At 40.0% G+C, this 18547-nt stretch overlaps 1 protein-coding gene across 2 annotated transcripts in view; it reads left to right on the top strand.

The window, feature by feature from the left end:
* Nucleotides 1-15932, top strand: part of zeb2b (zinc finger E-box binding homeobox 2b) — a 71393-nt gene extending 55461 nt beyond the window's left edge. The window contains exons 4-10 of one of the 2 annotated variants that reach the window (XM_016509422.1): nucleotides 423-491; nucleotides 3071-3265; nucleotides 4617-4831; nucleotides 6875-6983; nucleotides 7206-9205; nucleotides 10754-10934; nucleotides 14234-15932. In XM_016509422.1, the coding sequence (XP_016364908.1) occupies nucleotides 423-491; nucleotides 3071-3265; nucleotides 4617-4831; nucleotides 6875-6983; nucleotides 7206-9205; nucleotides 10754-10934; nucleotides 14234-14793 (3329 nt within the window). In that variant the 3' untranslated portion in view covers nucleotides 14794-15932. The remainder of the gene's footprint in view (nucleotides 1-422; nucleotides 492-3070; nucleotides 3266-4616; nucleotides 4832-6874; nucleotides 6984-7205; nucleotides 9206-10753; nucleotides 10935-14233) is intronic. The other variant, XM_016509423.1, reaches the window with a different exon arrangement.
* Nucleotides 15933-18547: the final 2615 nt, after the last annotated feature.

Raw genomic sequence — 18547 nt, forward strand, 5'->3', positions numbered from 1 at the left:
ATATATATATATATATATATATCATCTTTCACAGCCAGTGCAACAATACAGGTGAAAAGCCTGATAACTGACCTCATCTGAATCTGATTTGTGCGTAACTGACCTCAGAACTCTCTCTCTCTCTCTCTCTCTCTGTCTATCTCTCTCTCTCTCTCTCTCTCTGTCTGTCGCTCTCTCTCTCTCTCTCGCTCTGTTTGCTTGTTCAGGTGGATGGAACATTCTTGAGCTGATCTCTGAGTTTGCTCTCGCTTGTTTCCCAGCGCGCTCTGCTCTGTGTGTGTGTGTGTGCGTGTGATTGTTGTCAGTGTAAATAAGTGGGTCATTCTGAGTCCTACACGAGATGCAGAACAAGATGTTTTCCGTCCAGATGCAGTGTGTCAGTCAGCTAATAGACTCTCCTGCTGTCTGTCTCTCGTTCACAGATGAGCTGAAGAGAGACTATGACACTATGGGGCCCGATGCTGCTTTAGAGCCGGTTGGGAACAGTACAGGTGAGTCACGTGAACATGTTGATTTGCTGTAGTGATATAGAGTGCATTAGTCCCGCCCACTTTTTCAGCCGTACTGGTATTTTTTCCATTCATTTTTCCCATAGGGTTTTTTTTAAAGTGTTATAAGCCATGAAACGTTATAAGCTTTTATATGAAGCAAAAAGTAAATAAAAATCAGACAAAAAGACAAAGGTACAAGACTGTGAACTTAACAGCTTTAGTGAGAGAAAAAAAAAATACAATCCCTTGAAGCACTGCGAGTCAAATTAAAAACAGTGGAAAAATATAAAACAATTCATTTAAAGTTGTTGGTTGCATCTATCAGAATATATTTTAAGGGTATTGCCAAATACGCATATATATATATATATATATATATGCAAATATGTAAGTATTTTGACACGTATTGTTCGCTGTGTTTGAAGGGAGTGGGCGGAGCTAAAGATGCACTTTACTCGCTGCCACTCTCTGATTGGTGGAATTTTCTGTATAGCATCATGGGTAATGTAGTTTTTCACCAATAATTCTGTTATTAAACACTTATTTTAAAATTAAGTTGAATAAATGTGAACAAATGGGTTGAAGAAAAGCATATACCGTTGATTAATAACGTTGCAGCTCACAACAGGTCTGTCTTTAAAGGTTTATCAGTTATTGTTAAAAATCAGTTTCCCTGTTGGAAAAAAATAAATTGAGATTTACTACAGGAATCCAACTGTTGTGCTCTGTTAGCATGTCTGTGATGCAGCATTTCATGCAAACTGAAACCTCGAACTTAAAAATGATTCTACTGCTGAGATTTAAGCAGCAAATGTAGATCAACAGGGTTGATGTGAATCCACAATCATCCACGTGATTCCTGCTCCGTTTGACATCATCATCATCCTCACACACACACACACACACACACACACACACTCACACACACACACACAAGGGTTTATTTTATGAGAAACACCGTTAGGCCGTGTTTGAGCTGTCATCGCTGATGTAGTTCAGGAGGAAGGATGTGTAGTTTTAATAAAGCTTTCTAATGTTAGACACGCACTCCAGAGATAAACAGCCCACGATCCTCCTCTGCAGGGAGGGACGTTCTCGGCTCGAGCGACAGAAGCGGAAGGAAAACATTAGGACGTCGACTTTAGAGCGCTTTCTTCTGCGAGCACGAACTTCCCCAAATCGCATTTCAGGCCAAAATCTAATTTGTGCGTAAACTCGATTTGTTAAGATCATGTAAGCCGCCGCAGCGAGGAGCTAAGCGTGTTCATTTGTTGGGCCGCGGCGCTCACGCGTGTTCACGTGAATGATAGCGAGGCAGGTCTAGTAATGAGAGAGGAGGGAAATCATTTGCTCTGCTAAATAATGTTAAAGGGCTGCCGGCTCTCTGACATTTTCAAGACATTTTTGACAGCGACACAGCCCAGCGGCTCGACCTTTGCACAAATGAGACGATAAAATGTTTACTGTCAGACAAACCTCAGTGCAGAGTTTATACCTTACACAAGCTCATCCTAATTAAAAGGTAGCTGATAAACCTCAAGCCAAACATGCGTTGGCCCCCTGCTGTAATATTTAACTTGTCTGACGAATGGGTGAGAGCTATTTATTCTCTGTTAGATAATATTCTGTTATATAATAACGTAAAACACCTTCGATTTCCTGTATCTTCTCTTGTAGAGAAAAGATGTGGAGAAATAATTATGACACTCTTTGTGTCTATTTTCTACATACACTGATTCTCCATATGAGCAAATTGTATTGCTTTTTCACAGCTCAGTACTCACTTCTCAGTTGTTTCATGTTGTTCTCAGATGTTTCTCCTAAGATTCCCAAATGAGTGACTAGTTGTGATCCAGTACGACTATAGAGCTATAAAATGAATGTGAGAGCAGCTCAGGTCATTTGATGAGAAATGTTTGAGTTCATATTGAGATCTCTGAACATTTAGAAGAGACACGAGAGATTACTCGAGTCTTTTTCTCACGAGAAACATCCAAGAAGCAGGAAACTTCAGCAAAAATTTCTACTCATTCTCATTGCTGTCTTGGAGAAACAACTGATATATTTGTAATTTTTCTTTTTGTGGGCATTTTCGTGATTAAAATGTTTGCTTTTTAAGTGGCAAAGTAAAAATAGCACGTAGCCTCAGCCCTGTTGTGTCTTCACTTCAAAATTTCTTCTAATTTCTATTCTAATTATCTACTTCTAATTATCAGTTAGGAGTTTGATTAGAGAGCTAGGAAGTGATGTTGGGATTACGACATATGTTTTTGCTCCTTGCCTCTAATACATTTAAAAGTAGAAAAAAGGGTTTATCGTTAAAAAGCTTTTCCACAATTCCAATGGTTCTCCTGTTAGATTAAGTCATATTTCTTATTTTAGTGTCCATTAGGTGGCTAGATAAGGCAGTAATTTAGACGTATCCCTCCTAGAACATTTCTCTAATGTTCCTGCGTTCTTTTGATCACAGCTGCTGCCGCAGGTTTCCGTCACCTTCCAGTGCACCATATTTTTCTCATGCAAGCAAGAATCCAGGTTTTATTTAAACGCTTTCTCTCTCTCTCTCTGTGTGTTTCTAGTGAAGAGCGTACACTGTGCTACTGAGTTTGAGGATTTCTTCCGGAAGCGTAAATTGGTGGACAGTGAAAGTCATGTGGTCAGCATTGCCGAATACCTCCAGAGAGGAGACACAGCCATCATCTACCCCGAAGCACCGGAGGAACTCTCCCGTTCCCGCCTCGCCACGCCCGAAGCCAACGGACACGAGGAGAACGGTGAGAATGCCCAGCAGCTGCTGCCGCCGTCTGATTGGCTGCATGCCGCAGTGTTTACCTTTAGTGCAGCTGTCCGAGTGGTGAAATCATAAACCTGAAATTTTCCGTCCCGAGGGGGGCAGCCGCATACCTCTATTATGAAGAATGTGTGAAAAATTAGACGTGCGAGCCACCAGAAGCGATTACAACGGAGAGAACACAACTGGCCCCCAAACGGCATCAGTAAACGCACTATGTTCGGGTTTAAACCATTGTAAACAACTGCTTTTAGCCAGTTAGGGTTAATAGCAGTTTATTCCGACACAATCCAAAGAAGTCCAGGCCAATTGTGAGGCTCCCATCTGCTTCTGTTTCAAGACCCGGATTTAATTTTGAACGCCAAGTGGCGACCCATATACAAAACCCATAATGTTACCATAAACTGCATAGAACCAACACAAATACAATTTTAATAGAAGAATGCTTGGTAACACTTTACTTGATGCATTTATGCATAATGCATGTTCATAAGGTACGTTATAATGTATTATATTTATTTTTTTCAGAAATAACCTAAATATTTGCAGATTCCTTGTTACAGTGCAATACAATGTTCTAATGCATTATACTTTCTAAAGGTGTAAAAACAAATAGGTAAGGATTATAAATCTGTGGTTATAATTATTCATGAGATCATACAGTGTATTATGAGGTGCATTACAGGGCATAATTAATGCATTACAATTATGTTATGATGCATTATATACAAAGGCTTAACATATGTTTTTATATTAATATTAAAGAGCAAAGGTGGCTAGTGGCAGAAACAATTCTCATATTTGCAGTTATCATATAAATAAAACCGACTACATTTATTTTCAGCTTAGTTTTATTATTGATTTATAATTAATTTTGAACAATATTTACTGAAAAAAAAAAGAAAATGTGCATTATCCATTCCCAAAAGGGTCAGTGGATATTGAATTTGACCTGTTTTTTTAAGTTATTGGCCGATGCCATCATCTTTAAATGGCTAAACATCTTCCAAATTATGGGCCTGGCTAATCTGACATGTCTGTCGCTAGCATGTTCCCGCTTTAGGAGTGTAAAATAGTTTAAAACATGAATGTGTTATATTTCTTCACCTAAAGCCCACGAGCAAAACTGAGCGAATTGTGTGAATTCGAATGCACCTACTGTGTGTTCATGCATTGGCGTGAGTGCGTGTTTGGGTGGCAGTGCCAACTTTGATGGCGTCACACAGTGGAGCAGATTGTACAGATACCTCCTCGTACCACCCTGGGCACAACGCCCATTCGCTGCCATTGATTTGCTGACCTTTTGGCCCGCTGCCCCTCTCTCTCTGCTGCAGACCTGCCACCTGGAACTCCAGATGCTTTCGCCCAACTGTTGACCTGCCCCTACTGCGACCGGGGTTACAAACGCTTGACTTCCCTAAAGGAACACATCAAGTACCGGCACGAGAAAAACGAGGAGAACTTCGCCTGCCCTCTGTGCAGCTACACGTTTGGTTACCGCACTCAGCTGGAGAGACATATGGCCACACACAAGCCGGGACGAGATCAGGTGAGCCACACTTCCTCTCTCGCTCTCTCTCTATCTAATGTGCTGTATTCCCTCGGAGAAAAGATATCATTTTGATTGGCAATCATTATTAATTTTTCATGCCATTTTGAAGATGCAGATCTTTTAATGGTTATAGCCTTAATTGAGGTCTAAATGGTTTTTTGATGGCCTGCTCTGATATGATTCTGCAGTCTTATATTCACGATCGAATGACTATGTTAATTTCCAATTTCGAAATGTATCTGCTCTTTAGGTTTTCTTTTTTATGTTCTTTAAAAATCAGTTTCTCTGCGGTGACAGAGTAACACATCATAATTTCCACGTGCGTAAATGATAAACGTGAGCCGAGCACTCAGCGTTTTATTTCTTAACAATCTGTTGCAGCATTATTTACATACATTATATGGGTTGTTGTGGCTGTCGTGTCAGATAAAAGACGCATTCGCCTGTATAAACAGGTAGATACACTGGATCTCCTCTGGTAAATAAAGCAGGTCTATGTAATGCAAAGTGATACGTGGATCTCTCTAGTGACTGAACCACTTAAAACTTATCTTTACGGCTCAAAGCGGACATCAGACTCGCTCCTGTAATCATCCGAGATGAGGTACAGCAGCTCTTTTATCTCTCAGACATGACGTTCTGACTAGAACAGAATGATTTGATACACGACGAGCTGCCAACTTCTTCACCTGATGCCACGGGCCGCTCGAAACATGAACAGATGGCCCATTCTGCACCCGTGACCTCTCTAATCCACAAATTACTTCCTATTTGTTGGTCTTTGTTTGTGCGCTTCATCTTGAAAGACTTTCCTGTTGAAAATTTGCAGTTGTCTGAAAATCCGATGGCCATTGAAATCAGTCCGTGATGCGCAGTAGAGTGCTCTACATGTGTACTTGACTCCGGTTTACTGATACTTGCTAAGCCCAATAAAATGCAAATACCCAATCAAATGCCCCTCCCACATCATGCTTGACACACTTAGCGCAAGTGCATTACACCGGGCGGAAAAATCCCTCTCCTCTCACTGCTGCCAGTCACAATTACGCAGACGGAGTGACTGTATCACATCGAGGGTGATGGTGGGACTAAAACCTGCCTCCATCCTCAGAGGGAAGGTAGGGGCGTAAAGCAGCTGTTGCTGTTTGTTTATGCGACTCAGCAACATATGAGCGAATGGTGGGGTCCCTCCCCGCCGTGGGCCGCCTGGCTCCCCGCTTGATGTTTGAAGGTTGCCGCTGTTTTGAACAATCCTCCCTGTGTCCTGTGCTTTATGCCATCTGTCTCCAGCGGAATGCGGGCCTCTCTCTCTCCCCACCAGTTGTCGGAGCCGATCATGGGCGGCGCTCACAGGCCTTTTGTGTTCCTCTGCCCGTTCGACATACTCACCTCCCACTCTGAATTAATTGTGCTCGCCTGGTGCGCTCTCTGCTTCTCTGCACTGACGCCCGTATTGTTGTTGTTGTTATTGTTATTATATTTTGATTTTCGAGACTCTGCTTTGAATTGCAAATGCGAGGGGTGCAGCGCTCATGTTCTACCTTTGAACAGCAAATGAAGTGCCTGCCTACGAGCCGCATTCACGCATTATTAAAGAGATGTTTGAAGCCTTTAAACAGTCTACAAATTTCTGTCCAATTATGAAATTGCAACATTTATGCGAGCCCACCTTTTTGCGTAATGAACTCTTTGCACAGGTATCTGAAGGATGTGTTGGTTAAATATGCGTGATTTGTTTGGAACGATTATGCTAAATTAGATGAAGAGGATAATTTCTGCCTCCCTAATGAGGAAAAACATCTTAAAAATAGGATTATTTTTGTTCTTTTTTTTTCGCTGCCAATGCAGCGTTTCTGGCTCTAGAGTCAGGAAATGAAAAGGTATGAGATGCTCTGTTATCGCTGCTCAAATGCACCCAACCAAAGCAAGATGCTGCTTTACAACGGGAGCCATTTGGCCCGTCATAAAATAATTCACTGAAATCTTGCCTGTTGTGTGTTTGTGCAAGAGAAGCTCATGTAAATATTTTCTCATCCACAGCACCAGATACTCAACCAGGGTTCTGGCAACCGCAAGTTCAAATGCACCGAATGTGGCAAGGCCTTCAAATACAAACACCATCTAAAGGAGCACCTGCGGATACACAGTGGTACGTCATTTTCTTTCTTTCATAACGCATTGCTTCAGTAAAGAATGTTCTTAATTCTACATCAGAATGAATGGGTTCTTTGTTTGCTTTGTCTCAGCAAAGATGTTTCATTAGATAAAGAGAGGGTACACACTCTTTACTTTGAAAGAAATGCAATCAGTGTCGATAAGAACATCTCTCACTTTTTGATGTGATCAAATTCTTTGTCTGTCTTCACTGTAGGTGAGAAGCCATACGAATGTCCAAACTGTAAGAAGAGATTCTCGCACTCCGGGTCCTACAGTTCACACATAAGCAGTAAGAAATGCATCGGACTGATCGCCATCAATGGCAGGGTGAGGAACAACATGAAGATAGGTTCATCTCCGACCTCTGCATCGTCCTCCCCAACGAACAATGCCATTTCACAGCTACGACACAAACTGGAGAATGGCAAACCGCTCGGTTTGCAAGACCAGTCCGACCACCTCAACATCAAATCTGAACCACTGGACTTCAACGACTATAAGCTGATGATGGCCTCTCATGGCTACGGTACAGGCAGCCCCTTCCTCAATGGTGGTATGAGGGGAGGCAGCCCACTGGGCATTCATAACTCCCACAGTCCCCTTCAGCACCTGGGCATGGGGATGGAGGGGCAAATGCTGGGATACCCATCACTGGGAAACAACCTGAGCGAGGTTCAGAGGGTCCTGCAGATTGTGGACAACACAGTTTGTCGACAAAAGATGGACTACAAGCCAGAGGAGATCTCCAAGTTGAAGGCTTACATGAAGGAGTTGGGTTCCCAAATAGAGGAACAGAAGCAAGGGCTCGCCTCTCCAGGTGGACCCCAGAATACTCTTCCACTCATCAATCACAACGGTGCCACCAAGAGCATCATAGACTACACACTTGAGAAGGTCAACGAAGCCAAAGCCTGCCTTCAGAGCTTGACTACGGACTCTAAGAGGCAAATAAGCAATATCAAGAAAGAGAAGGCAAATCATATGCTAGATATAGGTATAGAGGACAAAATGCACGAGAATAATAATCTAACGTTTACACCCTTCTCCTGCCAATATTGCAAAGAGACCTTCCCTGGCCCCATCCCCCTGCACCAGCACGAGCGCTACCTTTGCAAGATGAATGAGGAAATCAAGGCAGTGCTTCAGCCCGCTCAGAACGCCTCGACCAACAAAACTGGCTTGCTTGCTGAGAAACATGGCCTCTTGCATCCCTCCGTCATTCCCGAGAAGGGCGTCAACGGCCCTATCAGTCTCTACAAGGACCACATGTCAGTGCTGAAAGCTTATTTCGCCATGAACATGGAGCCCAACTCAGAAGAACTACTGAAAATCTCCATAGCAGTCGGCCTTCCGCAGGAGTTTGTGAAAGAGTGGTTTGAGCAAAGGAAAGTATTTCAGTATGCTAATTCCAGGACTCCTCCTTTAGACAGGAACCACGTGGAATCTGGTCATCCGGTCTCTGTTCACACGCCCACTAAAGACTCGTTAGGCATCCGGTCTCCGATGTCCCTGGTCAAAGGTACTGACCACATCACATCCCCATCCATCCTCGAGCTTCATAACAACATTAACAACTACGACACCCCACTCAGGCTCTCCAAAACCTCTCAGTTCTCCAACCACAAGCCGCTAGGGGATAAGCTGGACCACTCCAGAAGCAACACGCCATCTCCTCTAAACTTGTCATCCTCCTCCTCCAAAAACTCCCACACTAGCTCTTACACACCCAACAGCTTCACCTCTGAGGACCTGCAGGCTGAACCTCTTGACCTCTCGTTGCCAAAGCTCATGAAGGAGTCAAAGCACATCTTGACTGTGAAAAGCCGACCCAAGCTAAACAGCACCCCCACTGACCATAACCACGTCATGACACTCCGCGAGCATGCAGACGAGCCGCTCAACTTGGCTTATCTCTCTAAGAAGGAGTTTGGCAGCCCCAATGCAAACAGCAATCTGGACAAATGCTCGAGCCCCATGTTTGGTCTGAACCCCTTTGCTGCCAAACCCCTGTACACTTCCCTCCCGCCCCAAAGTGCATTTCCTCCCCCTACGTTCATGCCTCCGGTCCAAGCCAGTCTCCCGGGGCTGAGAGCCTACCCCAGCCTCGACCAGATAAGCTTCTTACCACACATGGCCTACACGTACGCGGCAGGAGCGGCCAGCTTCGCCGAGATGCAGCAGAGGAGAAAATACCAGCGGAAGCCAGGGTTCCAGGTAAATAACAGACTCGCTGTTTCATAAACCCTCAGGCCTTGTGTTTATTTTTTCTATCCCTCTGGTGAGTGGCGCTCGGCTTCATTCAGACACTAATTAAAAGCCTCTCAGAGCGGGAGAGGGGAGCTCACCTCACGCCCAGCGGCGGATGAGGCGATGAAAGAGAACCGCGGTTCCTGTAGTAGATGTCAATACCTCTAGTGCCATACGCTGGCTCTTTTAGTGGTGAAGGATATGTTGCCAGTTCTTGAGTGGCTCGTCCAAGATACCGAGAGCAGGAAACATCAAAGTGGCAAGTGTTCGTCGGTCTAGCGTAGATGCGCCTGTGCCATCTCAGGTGTGAGAAAAACCAGAGACATAGAGAATCAGTGAACCTTAGACATATCTCTTTATTTCTACCCCTTTTTTCCCTATATTTCTACAGCGAGAAAAGCTGAAATGAGCTTGAGCATAAAGATTAATAATGCACACTCCCCATGTTCATTACAGCTCAGCGCTGAGGGCTGTTTAACATCGGGGAAACCATTCTGATAAAAAAGTATTAATAATGTTTCCTATTCTAAGTTATTAAATTAGATTTTAAAAATACAGCTAAGGGCATTTAGCTCAAATTGATTGCGGAACGATAGCACAGAGCTTTTTAAAAGAGAGTGTGCAGAAGTATTGTCAGTCCAGAGCCGGCTGTCCTTAATGAGGGCATTGTCGCTGCAGTTTTGGCCATTTTGTGCCCCTCTTGATTTAATCATTACCATTTGAAATTAGAGGACTGTGGCAATATTCCCTACTAAGACTCTCTCCTTATTGTTATTAGCTTCTAATGTAATATTTTTTTCCCCATTAATTTAAGTTTAAGCCTATCGGGGTAATCTCTGCTCAGATAAATACTGCGCTAACACCCTTTCATGTATGAAATTAAACCAAATTTGAATGCAAATATATGGAATAAGGTGTGATTAAGAAGAGAGAAAGGCCTCATTTGTAATATCCTGCCTTTACATGCTTTTTCAGGTCGCAAACATTTTAATATTCAATTCTTAAGACTCCTACTCCAGTTTTAGCTGAGAAATGCATATCTTATTCATTTTTACATATTCGATTTTAAATAAAAAAATAGAAAATCATGAAATACATAAATAGATTAAACAAGCAAGTTCTCTGTCATTTACAGTTTATTGATTATTTTATCTGGGTGTATAATTTATATTACAGTTCATTATGAACAGATTTAATTATAAATAAGCATTAAAATATTAATAAATTCTATCATTAGATCATGTTGTTATTTTTTATATCATATTATATCATATCACATCATATATCATATCATATCATATCATATTATATTAATTTTGAATTGTAAATTATCATAATTGTAAGTAATTGATTCTGACACCAGCAGCTTCTGTAAATGTTTGTTTTATTCTAATGCTCATCCATTTGTTATTTGTTATTTTTTATTATTCTTGCACCATAGAGTGGACCGCATTGTGTGATGACAATAAAAATAATACTAAACTCAAGGAGCTAACGATCGCCGTCTCTTTCCAGAGCGAGCTTCTCGACGGGCCGGCAGATTATCTGAGCAGTCTAGATGATATGGCCGACCCCGAGGCCTGTCTGTCCAGGAAGAAGATTAAGAAAACAGAAAGTGGTATGTACGCGTGTGACCTTTGCGACAAAACATTCCAGAAGAGCAGTTCCCTCCTCAGACACAAATATGAACACACAGGTATATATACTGTTCTAGACACCATCATTTAATAACTGTCTGTCTAACTCCAGAATATTCACGCTGCTTCTTGCTTTCTTTCTTTCGCTCTGTCTTTTTCCACTATGTTAATCATGTTTTCTTTTTTTTTTCTCCCTTTTTAGTAAAAGCCAACATGTTTCTCTCCTGTTGACAGTCAGTGAGAGGGTTTGTAAATGTAATTAATGTGGAAAAAAACATGACACTGACATTGCACTAAATTAAGAAAATATTTAGGCAAAATTAAACAGTTAGAAAAAAACAAACAAACAAGAAGCTGGACTGAATAATCTCTGGAATTGTCTGGGAGTGAACGGGAGCATGAACCTTTGACCTTTGCACTGTTAGTAGAGGCTACATTCACACCACACATTTATTTATTATTTATTAATTTACAGAATTGATTTTGGATGGTTGTATGAACAGGGAAAATTACATTTCAAATGTGAAAAAAATAAAAAAAATAAACTGGCAACATTTTTGCTAAATGACTTCAATGTGACATTTTTAGGTTGTAAATGTGTTTTTATATTTTTTTTATGCCAGTGTAACTTAACAGTTGTCATAACTGCATGCTTGATTTACTCTTGCAATTAATATAATGTATTCACTATGTTAATTATTACACATAAAAATGCAGCAATATACTTAAATTTATACTTGTATTTTGATTTACATTAGATATAAAATTGTCAGAGTCACATCTTTGAACAGTAACAATACAAATAGAAAAGAGAATGCAAATAAAGAGATTTTTTTCTAATTTAATTTTGAAATAAAATATGACAAAAATGTGAAATGTGTTGCCTAAATCAGGATTGGACACTTTCGGTGTGAATGTAGCCTGACAGCATGTGTACACTGGTTCTTTAACACTGATCGATCCGCTGTAAGCTTGAGGCTACGCTTTTATTGAAATTAATAATTTTCAACAGACATCGTTTTGTATAAAAATGTATTTAGCATGGGCTATCTTAGAACCAATAAAATTATTAAATAAAATGTTTTATAAAACTGCATAGGGTTAAAAACACAAGATGATTTAAATTAATAAAAAGGCAGAGACCAGAGACATCAAGAATTAAATTCATAGAATACAATTAATTCCACACATATAAGGGTTTGCAAGTAAAATAATTGTTTTTCAGAAGGATGGGAGAATAAAGTGGCTGGAGCAGCTCTGCAGCTCTTCAGAAATATAAACGGAGCATCTGTCCGCTGAAAGCAACTCTAGACAGCTTCATTGATTATAAAAGGAGCGATTTAGTTTTGATGCATTGTGATGTGCAACTCATGCCCGCCGTAGACATGGAGTTAAGGTCACATTCTATTCCAGAGACCAGCCAGTGTGAATAAAAGAGTGAAATAAAAGTGAATTAGAGGAGGAGAGTAACTCACACACACACACACACAGTTTCTTTCTCTTGATTGCATCACCGTTTACAGTCAGTCTGGAAGGACATGGGAATGAATCCACTGACGTGAATACAACTATTTAATTTCCCTCTCTCTCTCTCTCTCTCTCTCTCTCTGCGAGTGGGTGATCGTGTATTACGGCGGTGCATTCCTGTGCTGTTTGCGGTCAGCTCTTGGCCAGTTACATGTGTCAGTAAATGTAAAGTTCAGACTAGGACTGATATAGCATATCAGTGTAATTTCAGACTAAGCAATACAACATAAACAATTATATCTTATATAATATTTGTCTACCTTTTGGTGATATTCAATATGCATTCTGATATTTAAGTATTTGTTTTCCAATCAGATAAATCATTAACCTAAGGGTATATTTTAAATGTTTAATGCAAGCATTGCATTTCTGAAAAATGTAGTTAAAATAATCAATGCATGTTTTTTCACTTTCATTTATATACGACTGTATAACGATCTGTAGTAATACAACGCAGTATTTGCATCGTCTTTTTAATAAATTATTTAATATATGAAAAATGCTGCAGGAGTGTTTTGAATCAGTTCGTTTAAATTAAGTGCAATACAAATATATAATGTATATTTCATATATTTAAAGAAAGTGAATTGTCAAATATGAAGTGCATTGGAATGAACACAATGTTGCATAATTTTATATTGCCTTCAAAATCATCACAAATATTCAATATATCGCCCACAACTAGTTCACAACATGCACATTACTATTTAAATGTTAATGTAATGCATACAAATTGTTTTTATTAAGAGCAATATTTACAGTTGATTTTCATTTGATTTTCAGGGGCAAATATTAAATGAATAAATAAAAAATACAGAGCATGGTGCATGTCAACTGTGAATCAACTAATAAAAAAAAGCACAATTACACTATTTGACTTATTACAAAAACGCTATTTGAATAATTATGGATGTTAATTTTACAATCAAAAAGCATAAAATGCAAAAGTGATGCACAAATATTATAGCACATAAACATTAAGCTAGAATACATTTTGCATAACTGTCCGGTCATCCTGTTAAATTATACAACATCGGAACAGTTTTCAATCAATGCTTTCATGAAAAAATCACTTCATATTATGTGCATATTGAACATCAGTCGCCTCTGAGAGCATGGATACAGATATCTGACAGCTACAGGTCACTCGACTGGCCTAGAAGAGAGTATGATGGAATAAATCAAATATTACATAAAACCCCAGCAATTAAATATATGGGGCATTTCTGTCACTTTCGGTGGCTTTTTTTATTTATTTTTTTTGGCCTCGAGCACCTGTTAAATTCTGACCGCAGCGTCTCCCCTCGCTCTTTCACTCTTTCATTCATGCCATCCATCCCCCTCTTTCAGCTCTTGTCGCCCCGGGTCTTTTCTCGTGACGTCAGGCGGTGACATGTCACCTCACGCGTCATGCAGCACACAACAGCATCTCAGTCTCCAAACGACAGAAAAAGAGTTACGCAGCAGGAATCCGCCAGCGCATTTCACTCTATGTGTTTGTTCCTGCGCTCCAGCTCTGTGTGTTTGTTTGGTTTGCGCTGGTTTATTTATGTTGCAGTGTTGTAGCGCTTGGGCCCTGCGCTGCCTCACCGCTTCACGCTTCACTTCTATGAGGGAATGTTACAGAGTAAATACACAAACGAGACGGCGACGCGTCAAGCAGAACCAGAGCAGGCAAACATTCATAACACTGGATTATTTTGGCTCGTTTTCATCGGAACCCTTTTATTTGGTGTTTATTTTGGTTAGCGTGCGAGATCTGCTGTGTGTTTGTGAGGAGTGCATATCCGCTCGCTCACCGCGTGCAATCTGTCGTTGTGTGTTTCCGCAGGTAAACGGCCGCACCAGTGTCAGATCTGCAAGAAAGCGTTTAAACACAAGCATCATCTGATTGAACACAGCCGCCTGCACTCCGGAGAGAAGCCCTACCAGTGCGACAAATGCGGAAAGCGCTTCTCGCACTCGGGCTCGTACTCGCAGCACATGAACCACAGGTACTCGTACTGCAAGAGAGAGGCGGAGGAGCGCGAGGCGGCCGAGCGGGAAGCCCGAGAGAAGGGTCACCTGGAGCCCACGGAGCTGCTGCTAAACCGGGCGTACCTGCAGGGCATCGCTCCACCCGGATACCCAGAGCATACACCAGAGCCTATCCTGAGGGATGGCCTGAACGGGAGCATTCGGGAGCGACTCAAGGAGGTGGAAGGAGCGTTCGTGAAGATGGGCCGGCGAGACGAGGAGTTCGAGGAGGAGGAAGAGGAGAGCGAAAACAAAAGCATGGACACCGACGGGGACACCATGAGGGACGAGGAGGAAAACGGCGAGCACTCGATGGACGAGAGCTCCGTGGACGGCAAAACCGAATCCAAATGGGATCCCGAGGATGTGGTGTAGCCGCTCACTCGGGGGACGGGTCGTCTGCGAAGCTGCATTATGCAAAAATATGAAAAATAAATGAAGTTTTACAAATTGTACAGTATTAAGGCCTAAAGTATGTGTGGTGCTACCATCCTAAAATCACGTGTTCCATAGTATTTATAGCACAAACTAGTAACTTGTACAAAAATTGCACTCTGCTTCTATAATCACTACGAGAATAATGAAATTATTTGCTGATGTATATTTATACAGTGTTAAAAAGGGGTGCAGGGGATCAGTATTTAATGCGTTTTTTCTGCCCTCGCCACACACTCTTTTAGGCCAAATTCACGTGAAGGACCGTAACAGTATTCCGTTTGCTTTGACGATTTCGAGTCTTAAAGAGACTGTTTAGAGAGAGAACGATCATTCGACCGGGACAGACGACGGATGGACTGAGCCTTTGGAAGGTTGTTGCCTTATATGCAAACTTGTTAATCAGCGCGTTTCTAAAGTGCCAACCCTGTTCAGTATTACAGGAGAGCGACGCGAGCCGTCTCTCTCTGTCTCTCTCCGATCAGCACGATCTCTCTGTTAGCACAGCAGCTCTTTAGTTTACAATGACATTTGTGCAATTTCGTTCTCAGTATTACACCAAACCGTTTTGCAATGACAGAATTGCATCCTTTTATTTGTAGGTTTAAATGACATCTTATTTATGTGACCCATTTTGTATCTCCTGATTTTATTTATTTCATACTGTACAGTACAGTATTATAGTTCTTCAATAAATAGATCTATTTTAGTAAAATGGAAGCTGGAGTCGATGAGAGCATTTATTTTGTTTTGAAACATTAATTGTGAAATGCAAATTTTCGATTTCATTTCAGTTCATTGTTTTTGTTCTTTTACGTTCCATTTACTGGAAATTCCAAAATTTGGGAACTTTTGATACAACATTGTGAGAACACTGTATTTTCAACTAAAAGAAAAAAAAGAGATCCACTTTCATGTCTTTTGTTGAAGTGGAACAGGGACAGTTGAAATTCAATGTATGATAATATCATGACTGAAAACACACAAATCTTTCCTGAATTGTCTTTGTAAGAGTATTATGGATTTTTCTTAATTTCTCTTGGAAATGACCATGCTCAAATAAAAGTAGCCAAATTAAAGAACTTTTCAAGAACGCGTGTGAATGTGAGTGAGCGTGTGTGGATTGAATTATCATACGTCGTCCATATATTCATGTGTTTTTGTTTTAGAGGACACTTCAGTTCTGGCTTTGACTCTATGAGAGCGGCGGAAATCTCACCTTTCAAAGGTGATTCTCAGGCTCCGTCATTAGATATCCCTACAACTTCACAGCTGATGAAGGTCAAACAGGTTTTCAATTAACTCTTCAGATAAAGAGCAGAGAACCTGTCGAACAAAGCGAGAGCGAGACAGACAGACAGACAGAAAGACAGGCAGAGAGACAGCTTAAAGTGTCTTGAGTTCCTACAGCATATGCATATGAAAGCAAAGATGAAACGCTCTCTCTCACACACACACACTCACACACTCACACACACACACACTCTCGCTGCTGACCTCACCTGATCAATTGAGTTTGCAAATGGCAAAACAAAAAAAAAAGAGGAATAAAACGTCTATTAACTAAACGATCTATTCAGTTTTTCAGTTTCATCTTTGGCATATTGAGAGAACAATTATAGCAGAATTTAATAATGTGGTTAATAATAATAATAATACTTAGAACTTATTTTTTGTTTAATATTTATGCTAAAATGGCATATACATAGAGGAGAACTGTCACAGTTTAGTCCAGTGAATATTTATCATGGTGGTTTATTTTTAAAAATCAATTCCTGTATAAACAAACCACATATAAAATAAAAAACTATTAAGAATTTGCAGCTGAATTATTTCTCATAAAAGTGCAAAAAAAAAAAAGTGTAGAATTACAACATATGTGCCAATTTGCCTGAAGAAATGTGACATTTATGGGGGGGAAAAACTGCACAGTTCTACCAAAAAAAAAAAAAAGAAAAGTGTTATTGGAGTTGATTTTGAAATGTCTAAAAAACAAACAAACAAAAAGCAAGACTCAAGCTGTGAACAATTTTGACAGCTAGTCCTGGTCTTCCCCATACAGTATATCTGTACTAACACACATAATTAGGATACAAAAGGAGTTTTGTGCCTCAGGTTATAGTTCAGTGTGACATATTTGGCAGCTATAGTATGTTTCTGATATAATTTTCATTTGTTCATTATAATTCAAAAAAAAAAAAAAAAAGTCATAATTCCAGCAGTCGTAATGTCAGCCAGTTCCTATATTTGTGTAGAACAGCTTTCCAATGCTGACTCTTTTTTTTTTTTTTGAAGGATGTGCGTTTCTGTTGTTTTCAGCTGTTGTTGATATTTTTCACGTGTTTAATGTCTCCTGGAATATTAATTCATGATGATGAAGCAGCAGTGCGACACACATGAACACACACATATTTAACCCTCTGCTCAATGACGTCCACTACAGTGGCTATAACTTAATAAGACATTCTAACCATTCAGGCTGTGAAGTTACATCCAACCCACCATGACTGATGACACTTACCCACTATTTATTTGGGCATTTTTGCTTTTATTTAAATTAGTCAAGATTCAACTCCTTGCTTCCCACAGGGCTATTGGCTCTGACAACCCTTACCTACATTTTTTATGTGACTCTACATGCCATTGTGTTACTTATTAATGACAACTTGAGTTCAAAATGTCTGATGAGAAGGTGAATTACAGGGTTAATAAATATTACAAATGAAAGGCCTTAATAATTCTGTGAATCATTCAAACGACTCTGAACAGTCACACGGCCGCTCTGCTGTTCTTACAATACGTACGTGTGTGCGTGTGTGTGTGTGTGTGCGTGTGTGTGTGTGTGTGTGTTTTGGCGGGTGTGTTGGTATGTTTGGAGTTTCTTCTGTATGATGATTCACTGCTGCTCTCTCTCTCTCTCTCTCTCTCTCTCTCTCTCTCTCTCTAGCTCATATTGCTGTTGGCACTCAAACATCTTTCTCCTGCACGGCTTAAATCTTCCAATGCAAAAACAAATGTCACTCTCGCAGATAATATAACAGCACACATACACACACTGAACACTGGACTCTACGCAGCACAGCCTTACTGTACACACATTTAGACAGCATATTGTCATCTTATCAGTATCAGTCAATATGAATGATTTTTTTTTTTTTTTTTTTTTTTTTAAATCGGAAAATAATATGAGCTTTACTGTGCATAATAATTATGATAAAATATTTATGATTGCATGAAAATATTCAATATCAGGTTAATAACAATAAATGTTGTTTGCATTTTGTATATTATTTAAAAAATATATTACATGCATGGAAGCACTTTACAATCAGGTTAAATTTGTTAACAAAATGCATTAGTTAAATCATTAGGCATCATGAACTAACAATGAAAGACCATTTTTACAGCATTTAATAATCTAGGTTAATGTTAATTTCAATAGTATTGCTAATATTTGTTCAACGTATATTTTTACACTTTTTTGTAAAATGTTAGTACATTTGTATAAGTATTAGCAAGTAAAAATCATTGTTAACCTTGATTATTAAATGCTGTAAAGATATCGTTCATAACTATGCGCATAAAAGACAATATACTAAAAACGTATTAAAGTTAATGGAGATATATAAAATTAAACAAATTAAAATTAATGAATAAACTATTTAGGGCATGAGTGTTTTCTCCTTTTAGAGAA

Source organism: Sinocyclocheilus rhinocerous, unplaced genomic scaffold, assembly GCF_001515625.1.
Source record: "Sinocyclocheilus rhinocerous isolate Xijiao unplaced genomic scaffold, SAMN03320098_v1.1 scaffold1615, whole genome shotgun sequence".
Classification (NCBI taxonomy): Eukaryota; Metazoa; Chordata; class Actinopteri; order Cypriniformes; family Cyprinidae; genus Sinocyclocheilus; species Sinocyclocheilus rhinocerous.